The sequence below is a fragment of the Cyprinus carpio genome, chromosome A6 (genome assembly GCF_018340385.1).
Source record: "Cyprinus carpio isolate SPL01 chromosome A6, ASM1834038v1, whole genome shotgun sequence".
Classification (NCBI taxonomy): Eukaryota; Metazoa; Chordata; class Actinopteri; order Cypriniformes; family Cyprinidae; genus Cyprinus; species Cyprinus carpio.
The window spans coordinates 8,982,125-8,999,352 of NC_056577.1; the positions used below are offsets into that span (position 1 = coordinate 8,982,125).

A 17,228-nucleotide genomic window follows, 5' to 3' on the forward strand; every position below is an offset into this window, starting at 1 on the left:
CACTGAATTAAATGCAAGTTAGTATTACAGACTATCAACTGTTATTTTAACCAGAAAGTTGGAATGAAACAAAGTACACTCACAAAAGTTTCAAAATGTGCATTTTTATTATTTTTTTTATATTTTTTATATTTATTTTTAAATGTTTTCCGTTTTTTAATACATTACTTACTAATATAATTTATTCCTTATTCCAAAGTTGATATGGACAAGTATGTCTGTGTAACACGGATTTACCCGACCTTCTCAGTGAAAACTAGTCCTGTCCGAATAGGGCTGAAGTGTTTACCTTGCTAGCCAGGCGTTTGACTGCCCCCTCTCTGTGCCGGTGTGTGTCTGGGGTTGGGGGGCAGCTGTTGCTGTGGAGGGGACTCTGTGAGGGGGGGTTCAGCTGATTGGTTTGATGAGCATCAGCCCCTCGATCTACAACACAAACACACACAATTCCCATTATTTTACATAAATTCAATGCATACAGGTATTGCAGGTCTGAAAATCTGAGATACTAACACATCTCAGTTGAAGTTTACATATTCATCGAAAGCCTTGAGTCCATGTAATCCAGAAGTTGAAAAATACGGAGATCAAAAACCAGCATGTCTTCAAATTTCTACATTTGAGTTTTAATTTTTTTCATATAGTTTTGCAATATGATGAGTAAATACAAAAAGTTAAACTATTCTTAAAGGGACATCTTACTCTGGGGTGTAGCTTCAGGGCTGTTGAAAGCAATCTGTCTCATTCGTCCACCATGACAGCTGAGAGCCACCAGCCTTGAGACCACTGCCGTCTTTCCAAAACCGACGTTACCTATGATGACAGCCCCTTTACCCTCACTGGCTTTTCCTCCCCCCGTAAGCACCTCCTCCAGCCGCTGAAACAGCCAATCACGACCCACAAACACTGCATCCATAGAGACACTGGGCACCTCAAACAGCAGGGGTTTGAGCATGATGTCCACTGGTTTGTAGGGCGTGAGACGGGCTGCAGGATTCAAACAACACAGGTGTTAAAGGGATAGTTTACCCAAAAATAAAAATTTCCCCATGATTTACTAACCTTCAAGCCATCCTAGATGTATATGACTTTCTTTTTTCAGACAAATACAATTGGAGTTCGTCACTTCTCACCAGAGCTTACACTATGTACGTCATCCACTGGAACGCCACTCTCTCATGAACAAGCGTACTACAGTTAGCGGAAGCTAGAAATTACAGTTTAAATAAGTTTTAAATATGGATATTGTCATTAAAAAAATCGATTCTGCTCAGAAGGCCTTTTTTAACCCTTTAACCACAAAATTATTTTTTGATATAACTCCGATTGAATTCGTCTGAAAGAAGAAAGTCATATACACCTAGGATGAGGGTGAGTAAATCATGGGGTAATTTTCATTTTTGGGTGAACTATCCCTTTAAAATAAACCACACACAGACAGACACACACACACACACACACACACACACACAGGCAAATCAATGTAGAACATATTTCAAATGAAAAGAATCATAAGAATGAATCATAAGGCCTTGAATGGCTTGAAATGAAAACATAAAATGGAGCCCAAACACCCCATTTATTTTCTTTATAAATGCCCCTTATATATGTCAGATGTATGTCACATTCTGGAGGTTAAATGCATTTTTCAATGAATTTGGTCAGCTGTAGTGGTTAGCCAGCACCTTTAGTTTCTTGACTGCGGCCCCCTGTATGAGCTCCATGCCACTGTAAACGCATGGAGGAGCGCTGGGGAGCGTTCCTCTGTTCATCCAAATACCGCAGCTCCTCCAGTTTAGTACTGCTAGTGGCTGCAGGGAGAAAGACAGAATGAGAGAAAGAGAGTCATTTAGGGTTGTGTTTGGCTCACAGACAGCAGAGAGATTACATGCCACCTCTGTGATCTCGGTGAAGAACAAACACAATCTGCCGCTGTGTGTGGAGGAACACGTGTACCCAACACCCCCACCCACCCCAATTCATCCACACACACACACACACACACACAGTTTAGAGATGGAAAAACACAAAATAAGTATATTGGGAGAGTGAATGAAGCTGTTCTACGTTTCACTTCCTCTAAGCAAGAAAAAAAAGGAAAATTAATAGTCTTAAATATGTTTCAGGATGTCTGCTATACACTGCATTTATAAGAAAGCATCCATTACATAAGAAAATGACTTAATATAGTGGTCCAATGACAAAGCAGAAAGGAAAAGGTTTAATATTCAGAATATTTGGATATATTAAATCTTTTGTAACTACATCTGTAGTACGCTAGTATTTGTAAAGCAAAGATTATCAAACAAATCTCACCATCACTATTCTTCAAGGCACTTGCACAGTTTACTCTGTAGCATATTGCACACTTTACCCCACTGCTACAATTTTGGAGAAACATTTTTGGCTTGTATACTCTCAGAAAAAAAAGGTACAAAGCTGTCACTGGGGCAGTACCCCTTCAATAGGTACAAATATGTAGACTTTGAGTACTAACATTACTTCTAAACTACCAATATACACCCTTAGGGCAGGGTCCAGTGTCCTGCAGAGTAAAGCTCCAATTCTAATTAAACACACCAGAACCAGTCAATTAAGGCCTTCACGCCATGTCTTAATTACCAAAATTCCAAGATGACAACACGTGACATTCTACTATGAGCTGCCCATGGACTCAGAGGTAAAGCCTAAATGAACCTGGTGGTGGTCAGGTGCTACAGCAGTTACATGGTCCAAGTCATAGCTCTCAGAACAATACAAGCTTACAAGTTGTAATTACGAGTTCTGGAGCATGTGAAGGGTTTTCAGTTGATAGTGTTGCCATAGAAACACATAATTCAGCTCAGAGTAGAATGTCACGTGTTGTCATCTCAGAATTATGGTAATTAGGACATGGCATGAAGGCAGCATTACGAGGCATACTAGAAACTTCCAGGCAGGTGTGTTGAGGCAAATAGGAGCTAAACACTTCAGGACACCAGCCCTCCAGGACCGAGTTTGGAGACCCCTGCTTTAAAGTGTACCTTTTAAAAGGTTACCCCCCCACCCCAGTTGTACCTTTTTTTCTGAGAGAGTATAACTCAATCATAATTCATCCATCAATCATCATTCAATCCATCAATGGCTCATTTCATTCATCTTTTTCACTGCTCACCATACTACATCCCTCCCATTCCACTCATCCCTGTACAATCCCCCATCCTGTCCCATTATTTAATCTGCTTGAAACCCATAATCTCTGCTGAAGGGCATAAACACAGGGATGATGATTGTCATTTGTCACGTTGCATTTGTTTGTGGAGGGAAATGCAAATGCAAAATCATGGTCCAGCCCTTTAAAGCTGCACAGATATAAATACATTATCTTCCTTTTTCAAAGCTTTGTAGGACAAAGATCACCACAGACAGGCACTTGGCGAGACATTTTGCTTTGTTGGAGTCATTCTGTATATCTGACAGCAATTTCTCTATTTAGCTTTACAGCAAGAGGAAATCAAAGCCACCTGCTTGCAGTGCTTTCCACAAGCCGCAGGAGGAGAGACAGCCAGGCGACATATTGTACACTGAGCTTTTCCCTTCCAGGACATGCTACTGTGTTAGAGACCAGCAACAGACTCATTCAAACACACACACACAGAAACAGACAACCAGCTGCAAACCTTTATACTAGCTATCTTGAAGACAAAAAAAAAAGAATTCAAAGATTTTAACACTTTTCTTCAGCAAGAATGCATTAAACTGATCAAAAGTGACAGTAAAGACATTTACACTGTTACAAAAAAACAATTTCCAATAAATGCTGTTCATTGATCTTTGTATTTATCAAAGAAACCTGAAAAATATTAAGCACAACTGTTTTCAACACTGATAATAATAAATATTTTTTGAGCACCAAATCAGCATATTAGAATGATTTCTGAAGGATCAACTGACACTGAAGACTAAACATTCAGATTTGTGAATGAATAAATTACATTTAAAAAGATATTTAAATAGAATTTTTTAAATTGTAATTTTCACAGTGTTGCTGTTTTCACTGTTTTTGATCAAATGATTGCAGCCTTGGTGATCATAAGAGACTTTAAAACATCAAAAAATTACCAATGCCCAAACTTTGAACAGTTTCTGGTCCAAAGTACATATACAAAGTAACAGTATTTTGCTATAATATTTCAAAGAATGTTTTTATAGTTTAATGTGGTAACATTTTAGCGGTTCAGTAAGTGACTGATTCAGTGAATTTATTCAAATATAAATCAAATATAGAGTTTAAGAGTATTTCAGAGTAATTAATTACAAAAATACTACTAGTAGTCATTCGTTTGTGAATCAGATTAAATTAGTAGTTAGCCAGCCAAGACAAACCAACAGAAAGACATACTGCCTGCACGTTATTTTGCAGTAAACAGCATTTTTATCTAATGACATTCAATTCAGATCACAAGCTCACATCTTGGGTAAAATACAACTTATTTTAGCATTGTGCTACAGATTCAGCAGGGGTGGAATGATGAATAATGTGCAGGAAACACTAAGGTACCAAACCCCTCATCCACATTTTATAATATAAAGAAATAATACAGCATGTGATGATTCATTACTCACCTGCCACAGAATTTGGACGTGGCATAACCAAAGAAGTGCTGTGGTATGTGATTGGTCCATCCACAGGTGATGTCACAGCGGGTGTTGCCCCTCCTGTGGTACCTGTCCTGAGCTGGGCTTCACCAGACACCGCCGGCTCCTCTGGGGTGATGGGAGTGCTGGGCGGATGAGCGCTACGCCCGCTCTCGCCCCTTACACCCGCACCACCATCTTTCGCCCACTCCAGACTAGAGCCACAGCGCTCTTCATTCTCGCTGGAACTGGTGACTGTTGCTGCAGGATGGAGAGAAAGAGAAAGAGATGAAAGTGAATGAGGTATGGGGGAGGGGCCAGATATTAATGGAAAGGACACAAGAGGAGAGAACGACACAGAAGGTCAAACCAGAACATCACGGAAAAGAAAACAGGAATTTTACCATCAAAGGCAGTTTTGGAGAGATGGTCAACAAACAATGATTTTGGAGTGTAAGGACATCAGATAGGATTCGTTCAGGTAATTGCTGTCAGACGTTTTCCTTAATGCAGCTGTCTTTGACCTTTCTTTGCCGCAACCAAATAGAAAAACACTATTTTGGGCTTTAAAAACCCTACTGATGTCCTACTTCAAGAAACCTCCGGCAGACCTGAAATAATGACACAATGCCGTCCTAGTTTTGATAGTGCGTATCTTAGACTCATGAGCATTAACAGCACAGGCCAACAAAAACACTTCAAGAAAGTTAACAAACAATAAACTGCTTTGATAAGTCGGTCTCAGGAACTCTAACGCTCACTTCCTCTCTTCCTCACAGTCCTGGTGCTGTTTTTTGGTGGTGTGGAAAAGTCAGTCGTGCATAAACATGCACACCTCTGTCAGTATCTCCAAATGTGCTGTAACACGTTAGAGATGTTGAAAACTCATAAACAGAAGAGCAGAAGGAAAATGGGGGAGTGAAACTGACCCCTTATAAAAGAAGTAAAGAACTCTGAGATTTACTGTAAGTACTCTACACACTAAACTATGTAATTTGAATATAGACCAATCACAGTTCAGCAGTTTCCATTATAAGGACTCTTTTTTTTCCACGTTCCTTCATTTTCTAAAAATCTTTGTGTTCTTATAAAGAAAGTCATATATATCTATCATCATTTTTGGGTGAAGTATCTCTTTAATCACCAGGTTCAGAGCAGACATTAAAGATTGGAGTTGAGCTACTGTAACTCACAAACCGTTTGAATAAATCATAAGGAATGATTAATGAGCCGTTTGCAAAAAATATTCCACACACAAGTATACTTTTGCATCAAATACCTTTTTATTAAAAAAAAACTAATTTCTGTCAAAAGATGAAAAACAGTTTATATATTTTATCTTCCTTTATATACCAGAATTTTTCCTGCTGAACTTTGATGATTAAATTCTACCAAATAAAAAACACAAATGACTTGAATTTAGTTAAATGTCATTTCTGCAATTTCAGAAACAAAACTGAAAAATGAAAGCTGCTTCTGACAGCTGGATGGCAGAACAGCTTTTAATTCAGCCCGACAGATATGCTTTCACGCTTGGCTTGAATAGACCATTCATCAGTGAGTTGTTTCTCTTTTTGTTTTGTGTTCAATGTGAAAGAGACTTAACTCTGAAATTATCAACAAAACCAAGTTTGTATGGAGCCTATATGCTGTAAGCAGTTGTTGGAAAAATGGTAGCAAACAATGTTGGACTTTGAGATAAAGGAGGACTTTGATAAGTAGAGCAGTAGATGTTACCTATGATCCCGCTGTCTTTGCTCTCCAGGGTGGAGCTGGGTGTGGTGATGACGGTGGAGGTGGCAGTGGAGCAGGTGCTGGAGCAGATGACAGGAGCCCTGCTGTTGGAGGAGGTCTCAGGCAAGGTGGAACAGGGGCTCTCAGCGCTGGGAGACGCCGTACTGCTGGTCAATGTGGAGCAAGGACTCACGCCTTGACTGGACACTATACACTACAGTGTGACAGAGAGAGAGAGAGAGAGAGAGAGAGAGAGAGAGAGAGAGAGAGGGGAATGAAGCAAAAAGAATAAATAAATAAATAAACACTGCATGAAGGAAATACAAGAGACAAGAGGAAAAGCAAAAAGGGAGTGAAGAGATAAAGTGATAGATGAAAACTGTTAAACTCAGCTCTTATGTCCATACAAGGGCAAGGCCAAAAATACTCCAAGCCCTCCAGTCTGCTTTAGTTCCAATATAAGCAACCAATAAGATGCTTTTAGAAACAGATTCAGCCCTGTAACGGCAACAGTAACCAACACACAGACAAATGTAAATCTGCATTTCACCAGTGTTTAGGGATAGGTTAGGGATAGGGATAAAGACTAACTCGGCAAATCTGGTAAAATAAGCCAACAAGTAAAGATAAAGAGAATAAAAATGAAGGAAAACTCTGTTGGATTAAAGGTTTCTTAATCCTGGTGTTACTGTAAAAAAAAAATCATCGGTGATGGCAACTTTATTTTATGTGTGTGTGTGTTTATTATATTAATAGTAATCTGTTAACTTAAAAGTGAAGTCATCCTGTGGCTCTTTGAAAGTTTGCTGAGGGCCGGACCCCTGGTTGAGAACAAATGCTTTAAAAAGGACCAGAAGGGCTGAATGCAGATTAACCTAAAGAACTAGCACTATGAATGTTGGTGTGTGAGAAATTATGGGTATCCTACCTGCTTCATATCTAAAGGAAGTGCTTACAGAGCATAAACCAACAAAAAGAAAATTTCTGCTTGACTCTTGTTTTAATACTGTACAGAGTACATCAAACCCTAGATACTACTCTGTCCTCTCCTCTTACCTCTCTCCATACTCTATATAGGTCAGGGAGAGTGATGGTGAGTGTGTGTGTGTGTGTGTGTGTGTGTGTGTGTGTGTGTGTGTGTGTGTGTGTGTGTGTGTGTGTGTGTGTGTGTGTGTGTGTGTGTGTGTGAGGGGAATCAGTGTACCGGAGCCCTGGTCCCCAGAGAACTGTTGCCTGCACACCGCTCACCAATGAAAGATTCTTATCTCGCCACACACACACACACACACACACATCAGAGTAAAGCATAGCTCAAGCTTTCAGGTAGAGCTTCATGCACCTGTTCAATAATTTCTTCAGTGCTGGAATAGCGTTAGACGAGCGTGTGCAAGAGGGACACTGTTGCTCCACCCGCATCATTCGCTTTCCCACGGAGAAACTGCATTACTCACTGGCAGCAACATATCCAGGGTGCTTCTCCGCATCAAGACGGTTTCTACCCTTATAAAGCGGCTGGGCACGTACAAGCAGCAAACACGCAGAAACCAGCATTCATACTTAATGTGTTGCATTTGAAAAGCCAGAAAGGAAAGTCAGAAACTGGCCAATCAGAAAGCAGCTTCTCATCTGTGATAATACATGACTGATGAATCATGCTTGAGGATGAATTCAACTAGTAGCTTTATGTGCAGCAATCCATAAAAATGCTACGTAAGCCTCTTAAGAGCGACTTAGATACCAGATAAAAGCCTCAAAACCTCTGTATGATGTACCTACTGTATGATGATGTGAACACACCATCACAAAAAGATGCTGAAGGAAGATCGAAGTTAGATTTTAGTAATCAAGAATTAGCATATTATAGCTGTATAATAGAAAACACAAAGCACAAGTCTGAAATGTCATACAAATACAGCTTTAAATAAATAAATAAGATAATTAAATAACAGATCATTTTAAATAGAGCCTTGTTTTTCTTGAATCTAAGTCATTTACAATGTTGGTAGTATATGTAAAGTAATATGTATCTCTTTCAGTTTCTCCTGCATCCAAATCTCAAATTTTATTGGTCAGCAAAAAGTACCATCCTAAGGACTTTTGACAGTTTTTTTGAAAATTACAGATTGTCCAAACTTCGGTATCCCCACTGACAGACAGTTGGATCAAAATAATTTTGGAGGCTGAAGTTTTCCCACCTTTTGGCAAAAGCGAATGCCACAGCCCTTTTTCGTTATGTAAGCACCAATTTATATATAAATTGCATTTCTCCTGCAGAGTTTTATTAAAAACCAATCTTGCCAGCAGTGAATCAAGAGTACGACCATCCAAGTGGAATCTAAAAACAAGCTCTTCCAGTACTGTGTCTGGAGTGAAAGTGTGATTCTGAGGGCAAAACAGCTCCAGCAGTGTAATCGATCTCTCTGATAAATGACCTCTGGTATTGAAGGCTGATTGCATGTAACCTGACTGAAAAGAAAATTCAGAAGCTGTTTCCTCTTTCTAAGGATGTTATCGTCCTAATCTTGCAATCTTCGGTGACATGATGCAGCAGGCAGGTTGTTTGTGTATCAGATTGCATGTCTGTCAGAGTTTGGGTGTTTAGACCTGTAGGGTTCATGCTTACCTGTTTCTCCTCCATGTTTGTTTGTGATGAGGTGGGGATGGTGTCTCCCAGCAGGAAGCCCAACCGTGTCATGAGCTCCTGGACAGCCGGGGAGGAGCCAGACTCAGCCGGCGAGAGCAACTCTGCACACACACACACACACATACAAGGTTAGGGGAGGATGCACACAAAAAGCCCACACCCAAAAGCAACATGTCTACAGGTACCCAAACACACAAAGGATACATTCACATTGACTATACACCTACTTGACCACATTTACATTCAAACCCTACATTCAGTCTAATTACATATTTAACGCTATTCCTCCAGGACATACGGCAAATCTGTTCCAACTCACCAAGATCCAAAGGACTGGTGTGGCACTTCCTGTGCTCTCCTTTCCTCTCCTCTCGCTGCCTTTCACAGTCTCCTCTGCTCTCTCACAATCTCTGTCCCTCCCTCTCACATCTCTCTCTCTCTCTCTGTCTCAATCCCTCCCTCTCTCCCCCTCCTCTCTGTTGCTCTGTATCTCTCACTCGGTTGTACAACACACAGTCTTTACAGTGCTCCACACAGCTTCAGAAAGCCTAGGTTTGAGATGTGGTTATTATGACAAACAAGTTTCCATCCATTCAGAGGCTGTGTGTGTGAGACAGAGAGGACAGGGTGTGAATGTGAATGAGCAGAGATCGTGCTCGTTGCAATCACTGGGCTAGTACAACTGACTAGACACACACACACACACACACACACACACACACACGTGCGCATGTTCATTCATTCTCTCCCTTTCTCACATGTAGCAACACCATCCCACAATTCTGTATTGCCAGACATAAAAAGAAACAGCCACTGTACATTCATTTAATGTTAGATACTGACATTTTAGGGATTTAATTCAGTATCATTCATCGAGTCTTGTTGAAAATCGGTTAGATTTGGAAAAGAGACCAACTGGGCTATTATATATATATATATATATATATATATATATATATATATATATATATATATATATATATATATATATATATATATATATATAAATATATAAATAAAAGGGGTGGAATGGTTCAACTTACACGGTTCTGTTTGTATCACGGTTATAGAGTCACGGTTCAGTATGTGCTGTGTTTATGGAAAAACTATACTTCCGAATAAAAATACAGAAAATAAGAATAGTCTATCTAATTACAAGTAACAGCACAATTAAATACAAAAGAGTAAAGATCCAAATAAAATAAACAGTGATTTTTAAATTTATAAAATTTTAGGTAGGTCTAGCATTAGTTTTTAGGTACAGAAATTGAATAAAGTAATCAAATGTAATACAGCATTGCATATTTGACTGTATAAATTAAAGAGTAATCATTATCCAAGTTACAAAAGCTATCCAATCAAAAGCAGTGAGTGATTTATTTGTTGTTGCTGTTTGATTTAATATTAAGACTTTGTCACTTTAAGAGAATGCACTGATCCAGTGCACTGATCCATTACGTTCAGCCGGCTATGTCTGCTATACAATACTTACCAAGATGGACATTTTGACATAATTTTTGCGTGAATTTGTCCATTCACACACAATACTCCAGAGTGAGCTTAATATTTGCTTGTGTTCTGAGACGCGGGCAATACTTCAGAGAGAGCTTAAAATCCCAAAATGAAAATTTTGTCATTATTCACTTACCCCCATTTCATTCCAAACCCATAAAAGCTTTGTTCGTCTTCGGAACACAATTCTGAGCAGTACGCAGATGCTCAGAATTGCCAAAATGGTGCTAAGCTGATTTAAGGAGAGAGACAGAGGAGAGGAATTGTTGAATAAAGTAATTATTTTTCTTTTCTTTGTGTACAAAAAGTATTCTCATCACTTCATAATGTTACGGTTGAATCACTGATGGCAGATGGACTATTCTGACGATGCTTTTCATACTTTCCTGGACCTTGACACTGTTATTTATTAAGCAGTCTATGGGACAGTCTCAAGCCTCCCTGTTTTCATCCAAAATATCTTAAATTGTATTCCGAAGACGAACGAAGCTTTTACGGGTTTGGAACGACATAGGGGTAGTGATTAAGTGATTTTTAGTGATTAATGACAAAATGTTAATTTTGGGATGGAGTAACTCTTTAATATTTGTGCGTGTTCTGGGACGCGGGTTTGTGTGTTTCGGATGAGTGCATGCACAAATCTTCTCACTGCTTGCGGAAGCTTGCGCCCTCTGGCTCTTAAATGTTTAAACTGGCAAAACTTAAATGAGTTTAGTTTCAACACAGAAATCAACGTTTGCGGGTCAGGTCTCTCCTGTGTGCCCGGGTGATAAAGAAAATAAATGACTGCTCATATTCCAGCATACAGTATTCGCATTGAACAAGAGTGAATGGTTTGTACAGGGTTTTTTTTCTCTCATATCGCTGTTGTTGTAACGTACTGGGAAGCCAGAATGCACATCCATCAACAGAAACATACATTAGCCAAACCCTGTTTTTTAAAGTGTTATTTATAAGAAACCATATTACAGATGCGTTGTCAGATTTAAGTTAAACCGCGGTCCTAGCGCGTGCCAAACCGTGTGTGGCGAAACGAACTGTTTTTGATGTGTCACCAATGTGACATGATCCTTCAGAAATCATTCTAATTTGCTCATATGGTGCTCAAGAAACATTTCTTATCAATATTGAAAACAGCTTTAATATAGGCGCTAAAGTTTCATCACTGATACCACATTACTTTTCACTTGCAAGTAACCACCTAGCAACCCGCAAAGAACCCACTTTTAAGTCTCATTCATATGCTGATCTTCTCATTCAATGCCAGTCATTGTAATTGGTGTTGTGTATGTAAACATGGAGGGGTACAGTATATGTGGTGAGTGTTTTTGTTGATGTTTTCATTTTAGTGTCAAACATTCACATTAATGCAGCTGCTTTTGGCCCAGAGATATCGTATTAGACAACTTCAAACTGAACTACACAGCACAAAGTACATGCGTCATCCACTTGTAATATACTGGTAATGCTACAACTTCTCATACTGGTATATTGTTAGACCAAATTTCCAGTATTTTTGAAAAGGTCCTGTTCACACATGATCTCTTAACAGGAATTTTAGAGCATTGCAGTGTTAGAGCATTGCGTTAGCAGTGCAAAAGCTTGTGGGTTCGATTCCCAGGGAACACATGTTAGGTAAAAAATGTTAGCCTGGATGCACTGTAAGTCGCTTTGGATAAAAGTGTCTGCTAAATGCATAAATGCAAATGACTCAATAGATACATTCAGTCTAAAAAAAATATTCACATTTAAATATTCAAAATATTATTTTTAAAACATTTCTCATAGCATCATTGATGCAACTGTAATTGCAGTGTAAATACATCTAAATGCTGCTTTAGATGCAGTTTCTGAGCCCTCCATGTGGTGCAAAAATGGATTTTGTGGATACTGATTCATTTGATTGGTAACAGACTACAGTGACTCTATTCAAATTGAATTTATTGATTAATAGAATTTGACACAAATTATAAGAATATTACACACCCATAATTCAACATACTGTAAAGTATGTAGATACTCAAACTAACGTGCACATATACGAAATGCCACAAAACTTTAATGGTGATGTCATATTTATCAAGCAAATACCAAGACACAAAAGCACAATTAAACAAATATGTAGCCAGTCATATTTACACTATTTCGATATGTAAACAAGCAGTGCAGTCTTGTGTAGCATCCCTGAGGGGGGTGACAGGGCAATAGGCCACAGTTCATTAGCATACTGCACTCCGTCAGCAACACACTGTCCTGCTCCCTCCCTCCCTCGTTAACATCTCCTGCCATCAATCCAGCTTTACACAAATCACTTCACGATTGATTGATGCTGCTGGTCAGGTAGTGTTGTTTGCTTTCGACTGACTGCAGATTTCACAGACAAACCTCAGGCAGAATCCATATTTAATACATCATTCATAAAACATTTATTAACATTCAATGAAATGCAGTATAAGCACGCTTTCTCTCCAGGTCTACATTTGAAGGCATATAAAAGCATGTTAAACCAGATAAATGTTCCCTAATTAAACAATTTATTCTGCTTTTCTTTACATACTGTGACGGGACGAGCCAACGACAGACACAGTGGGCGTGGCGTCAGGCCTCGGAGAGGTTTTTATTTAACAGAAAAACCAAACAAAGGGGGAATAAAGTGTCCAAAAGGGGAAGAGTGTCCAAAACAACAGGGAATCTGGTGTCCTCGTCGTGCTGCGGGGTTCGTGGGGGTCTGACAGTGTTCATGGAGGAAGGGTCCAGGTAAGGGGCGGAGTCCGGCGGCCGCACGCGCTCCCCTCTTCGGTCCGGGGCGCGAGGGGCGGCGGCTTCTTCTAGCGGCTTCATCCTCCTCGCTGGCCGCGGCGCTTGCAGGGGATGGACGGCCCGGCATCCTGGCCCGACGGCCGTGTAGACGGGTGCGGTTCTCATCCGGACCGCGGGTCCGGCAGCTCACGTCTCTGGTGGCGCGGGAGTCCCTCAACGCACCCTTCCTGGACCCACGAGGACACCAGGGTGCATGCACAGGGAAGAGACCGGTCTCCCGAGGAGAGGCGCGTTGGGCTTTTAAACAGCGGCGGTGATGAGGCTCCATTTCCTTCAGGTGTGCCCCATCACACGCCGCCAGCCCTGACTCGTCCAGCGCCCCTCCTCTCTCCCACACCCCCTCCTATCGGGAGCCTGGTGAAGGGCGGCGATTTAGGACGGGGTGCCGGTGATTATCAGGGAGGAGGCAGCTGACTCGCCACAATACAGATATTAGGAGAGCCAAAATATTCAGCATAGCTCCTCTCAAATCATCTCCATTTTATTCCACAACCATGGTACTTGGGTCTAACAACTGGTCTCCAGTTGATCTGTGTTTGCCAAAGGACACAGACCTCCCAATGAGTTCACACATTTCACTCCCCTTTTGCTTATGAAGACTATGTACACCAAACCATTTCCTCCACACGCACACACACACAGTTAGACATGGCTTGTTTTTGCAGAGCACTCAAGCAGTAGTGTAGTGGTGCCTTCTCATTTTGGCAGGCCAGAAGTCTAGAAGACTAGTAACACTTGTGCGTGCATGTGTCTGTGTATGAAAATCACTTCAGATCAGTTGCCAAATTCCCTCCTGATTGTTTGAGTGAGCGGTGTAAATCTAAACTAAACGTGTGATGTACAGCAAAGTACTGGAATAAACTGGTGTAATGACTTTAATGTCATGAATACAGGCAACAACACCATTTATAGCATCAGGTGTTAGTCATAAATGAAAAATTGCACCGTTTATATTCATTTTTTTTTATTTATTTTATCTTGTATACACTTACACATTTGAACTATTAATAGTGTATTGAAATAAAATAAATATTTTTTTAAAAAGCAGCGATGAAGAGGATGAAAATTTTCCTCATAATTAGAATATATATATATATAAATATATTGGAATCATGATGATTTCAGTAACTGACAAGGAGGGGGCAGCGACACTAATTGAGATGGTGTCAGTGATTCTACAATGTAATCTATCTGTCTATCTATCTTGGTTGGTTTTGGGATTTGGTTTATGTTCATGTTTTCATGTTTTTTTTATGTCAGCTGTACAGTGCATGATGGCAGTTTCTATATTGTGTGTTTGGGATACACAATGTTTTCCAGTCCATGAATCTGCTTCAGAGCCCGCTCCAGTCCATGAATCCGCTCCAGAGCCCACTCAAGCCCCAGAGCTCTGTCCTGTGTTGGCGCCAGTGTGTTTCCTGAGTTTCCTGTTTGTCCTGTTTTGAACACAGTGGTCACGTGCCAGTCATGTCACGGCCAAGGAGGCCTTCTCTGAACTCACAGTCTGCCCTATCATGGCCAAACAGGCTGTCTCCGAGCTCTCAGCCTTTCCTGCTATGGCCAAAGAGGTCATGCCTAAATCCCTTGCCTGTCCTCTCTGAACACTCTGCCTGCCATGTCATGGCTATGGAGGCCGCTCATGAACTCTCTGCTTGTTCTGTCCTAACCAGGTGGTCTGTCCATGTCTCTCCTCCCCCATGGTCTCCTGACCTGTGGTGGTCTTCTGCTCCACAGACTTCACCTTGGTTGCTTGCTCAGCCCAGTCTTCCTGCTCTGCCGGCTCCACCCTGATGGTCATCTGCTCCTCAGTGGTGGCCCAGGTCCACACTGCTCCAGGGCCAATGGTCTTGCCCACTGCTCCATGGTATAGATCTTCCCTTGCTCCACGATCCAGGTCCACCACTGCTCCACCATTCAATGTCTTTGCTCCACGGTTCAAGTCTGCCATTGCTCCACGTCCCAGGCCCGCTACTGTTCCACGCTCAGGGACTTGTTCCGCTTCATGGGCTTGGCCCTCCATCCCGCCCCCAAGACCGCCTCCACTCCGCCACCCTCTAGGACTTTTTTGTTTGTGTTTTGGGGTGGGTGTTCTGTTTGGGCACTGGGAGTCACACATAGAGGGCGGGAAATGTCACGGTTGGTTTTGGATTTTTGGTTTATGTTCATGTTTTCATGTCTTTTATTTTGTATTTTCTTGTCTTGGTTCATGTCTTGTCATGTGCTTCACTGACCCTGTCATGTGGTGCTTTTTTCATGTGTCTTGTTCTCATTGGTTCCTTTGTTTTATGTGTCACGTTCTCATTGGTTGACTTGTATCATGTGACCCCTTTGTTTGATATATATAGCCCTCATATTTCATTGTCCATTGTCTAGTTTTGTTTCCTGTAACCAGTGTTGATGAGTGTCTTGTTTTATGTTCAGGTTCAAGTTCATTTCATTATTCTTTTTCAAGCTAAGTATGGTCAAGTCTGTATATGTTTGTATATTAATAAACTGCACTTGTGTGTTATTGGATATGATACTGCATATAAGACTGGTTAAAATTGCAGCCCAGTGATGATAAATTATTCTGTTCATGTGTTTAGAAGCATGTTGAGATAGTCACGTTAAATTGAGATAGTCACGTTAATTTGCTTGATATTTACTTTTAGTGCCTTCAGGGAATGTAATTATTAAAAAAAAATAGGAAGGACAATTGTTAAGTATCATTTTCTTGTAATGTAGGTAGATTTTACATGTGAATAAAAATAATAATGAATGATATCATTGTGGACGCTATGCTGTTTTCTTTAATGCAGTATATATAGACGTATATATAACATCATGTTACCAATATTTAAAATTCTTGATGCTGCACTGCACTGCACTGCTCTATATGTTGTAGGGATAGCAAAAAAAACAAACAAAAAAAACCTTTTTTAACATTATTTTTTTGTGGCTGGACTGCTTTAGTGATCTAAAAGTGTTCATCAATATCAAAATGATTGCAATAACCATTTAAATACTAGGAAGTCGTGGCCTAATGGTTAGAGAGTCGGACTCCCAATCGAAGGGTTGTAAGTTCGAGTCTCGGGCCAGCAGGAATTGTGGGTGGGGGTAGTGCATGTACAGTTCTCTCTCCACCTTCAATACCATGACTTAGGTGCCCTTGAGCAAGGCATTGAACCCCCAACTGCTCCCCGGGCGCCGCAGCATAAAAATGGCTGCCCACTGCTCCGGGTGTGTGTTCACAGTGTGTGTGTGTGTGTTTCACTGCTCTGTGTGTGTGCACTTCGGATGGGTTAAATGCAGAGCACGAATTCTGAGTATGGGTCACCATACTTGGCTGAATGTCACGTCACTTTCACTTTCACTTTCACTTTAAATAAAAGAAATCAGACTTTACCACTGACAGAACCCAAACATGAATTCCAGCGTGAAGCTTCGATTATAAGAGTGAGCGAGTGCAAAGTAAGATATGGGCTAGAACCTCTGACAGCTGTTTTACAATAGAAATGTTAAACGACTGAAAGTAATCCAGAAATACAAATGACTCGTCAAATTTAGTCATTTTGAATTTAAAATATAATTATGTGATTCATGTAATTTATAATTGTAACGAGAAAAGAAGCATTGAGCTGTTTTCTCCATATCAGGCATGAGACGAAGAGTAATTGTGTGCACATTTGAAAATAAAAAAAAATATTTATTTGAAAATAGTTAAAATGCATTACAATAAATTTTAGTTCTTTTACCATTTACAGGACCCATTTAAGTCCTGTAAAAAATTATTTTCCTTTTTAAATACTTTTTAAATACCCATTCTGTCTTGCAAACAGGTTAAAAATGCTCATGGCACCCCTGGAAATCTTGTCAGACTCTTCTTAGTCTTAAATCTACCTTCATAGAACTGAGCAAAATCAGC

General features: G+C 40.3%; 1 protein-coding gene across 3 annotated transcripts in view; it reads right to left on the reverse strand.

Annotated features, from left to right (window-relative positions):
- The window catches only part of LOC109056255 (protein TANC1-like), a 69,580-nt gene that overhangs the window by 20,511 nt on the left and 31,841 nt on the right, over positions 1-17,228 (reverse strand). For all 3 annotated transcript variants that reach the window (XM_042757898.1, XM_042757897.1, XM_042757899.1), the window contains exons 5-10: positions 8,972-9,093; positions 6,352-6,562; positions 4,603-4,875; positions 1,683-1,808; positions 700-984; positions 290-423 (exon numbers count right to left, since the gene is read on the reverse strand). In XM_042757898.1, coding sequence (XP_042613832.1) covers positions 290-423; positions 700-984; positions 1,683-1,808; positions 4,603-4,875; positions 6,352-6,562; positions 8,972-9,093 — 1,151 coding nt within the window. The remainder of the gene's footprint in view (positions 1-289; positions 424-699; positions 985-1,682; positions 1,809-4,602; positions 4,876-6,351; positions 6,563-8,971; positions 9,094-17,228) is intronic.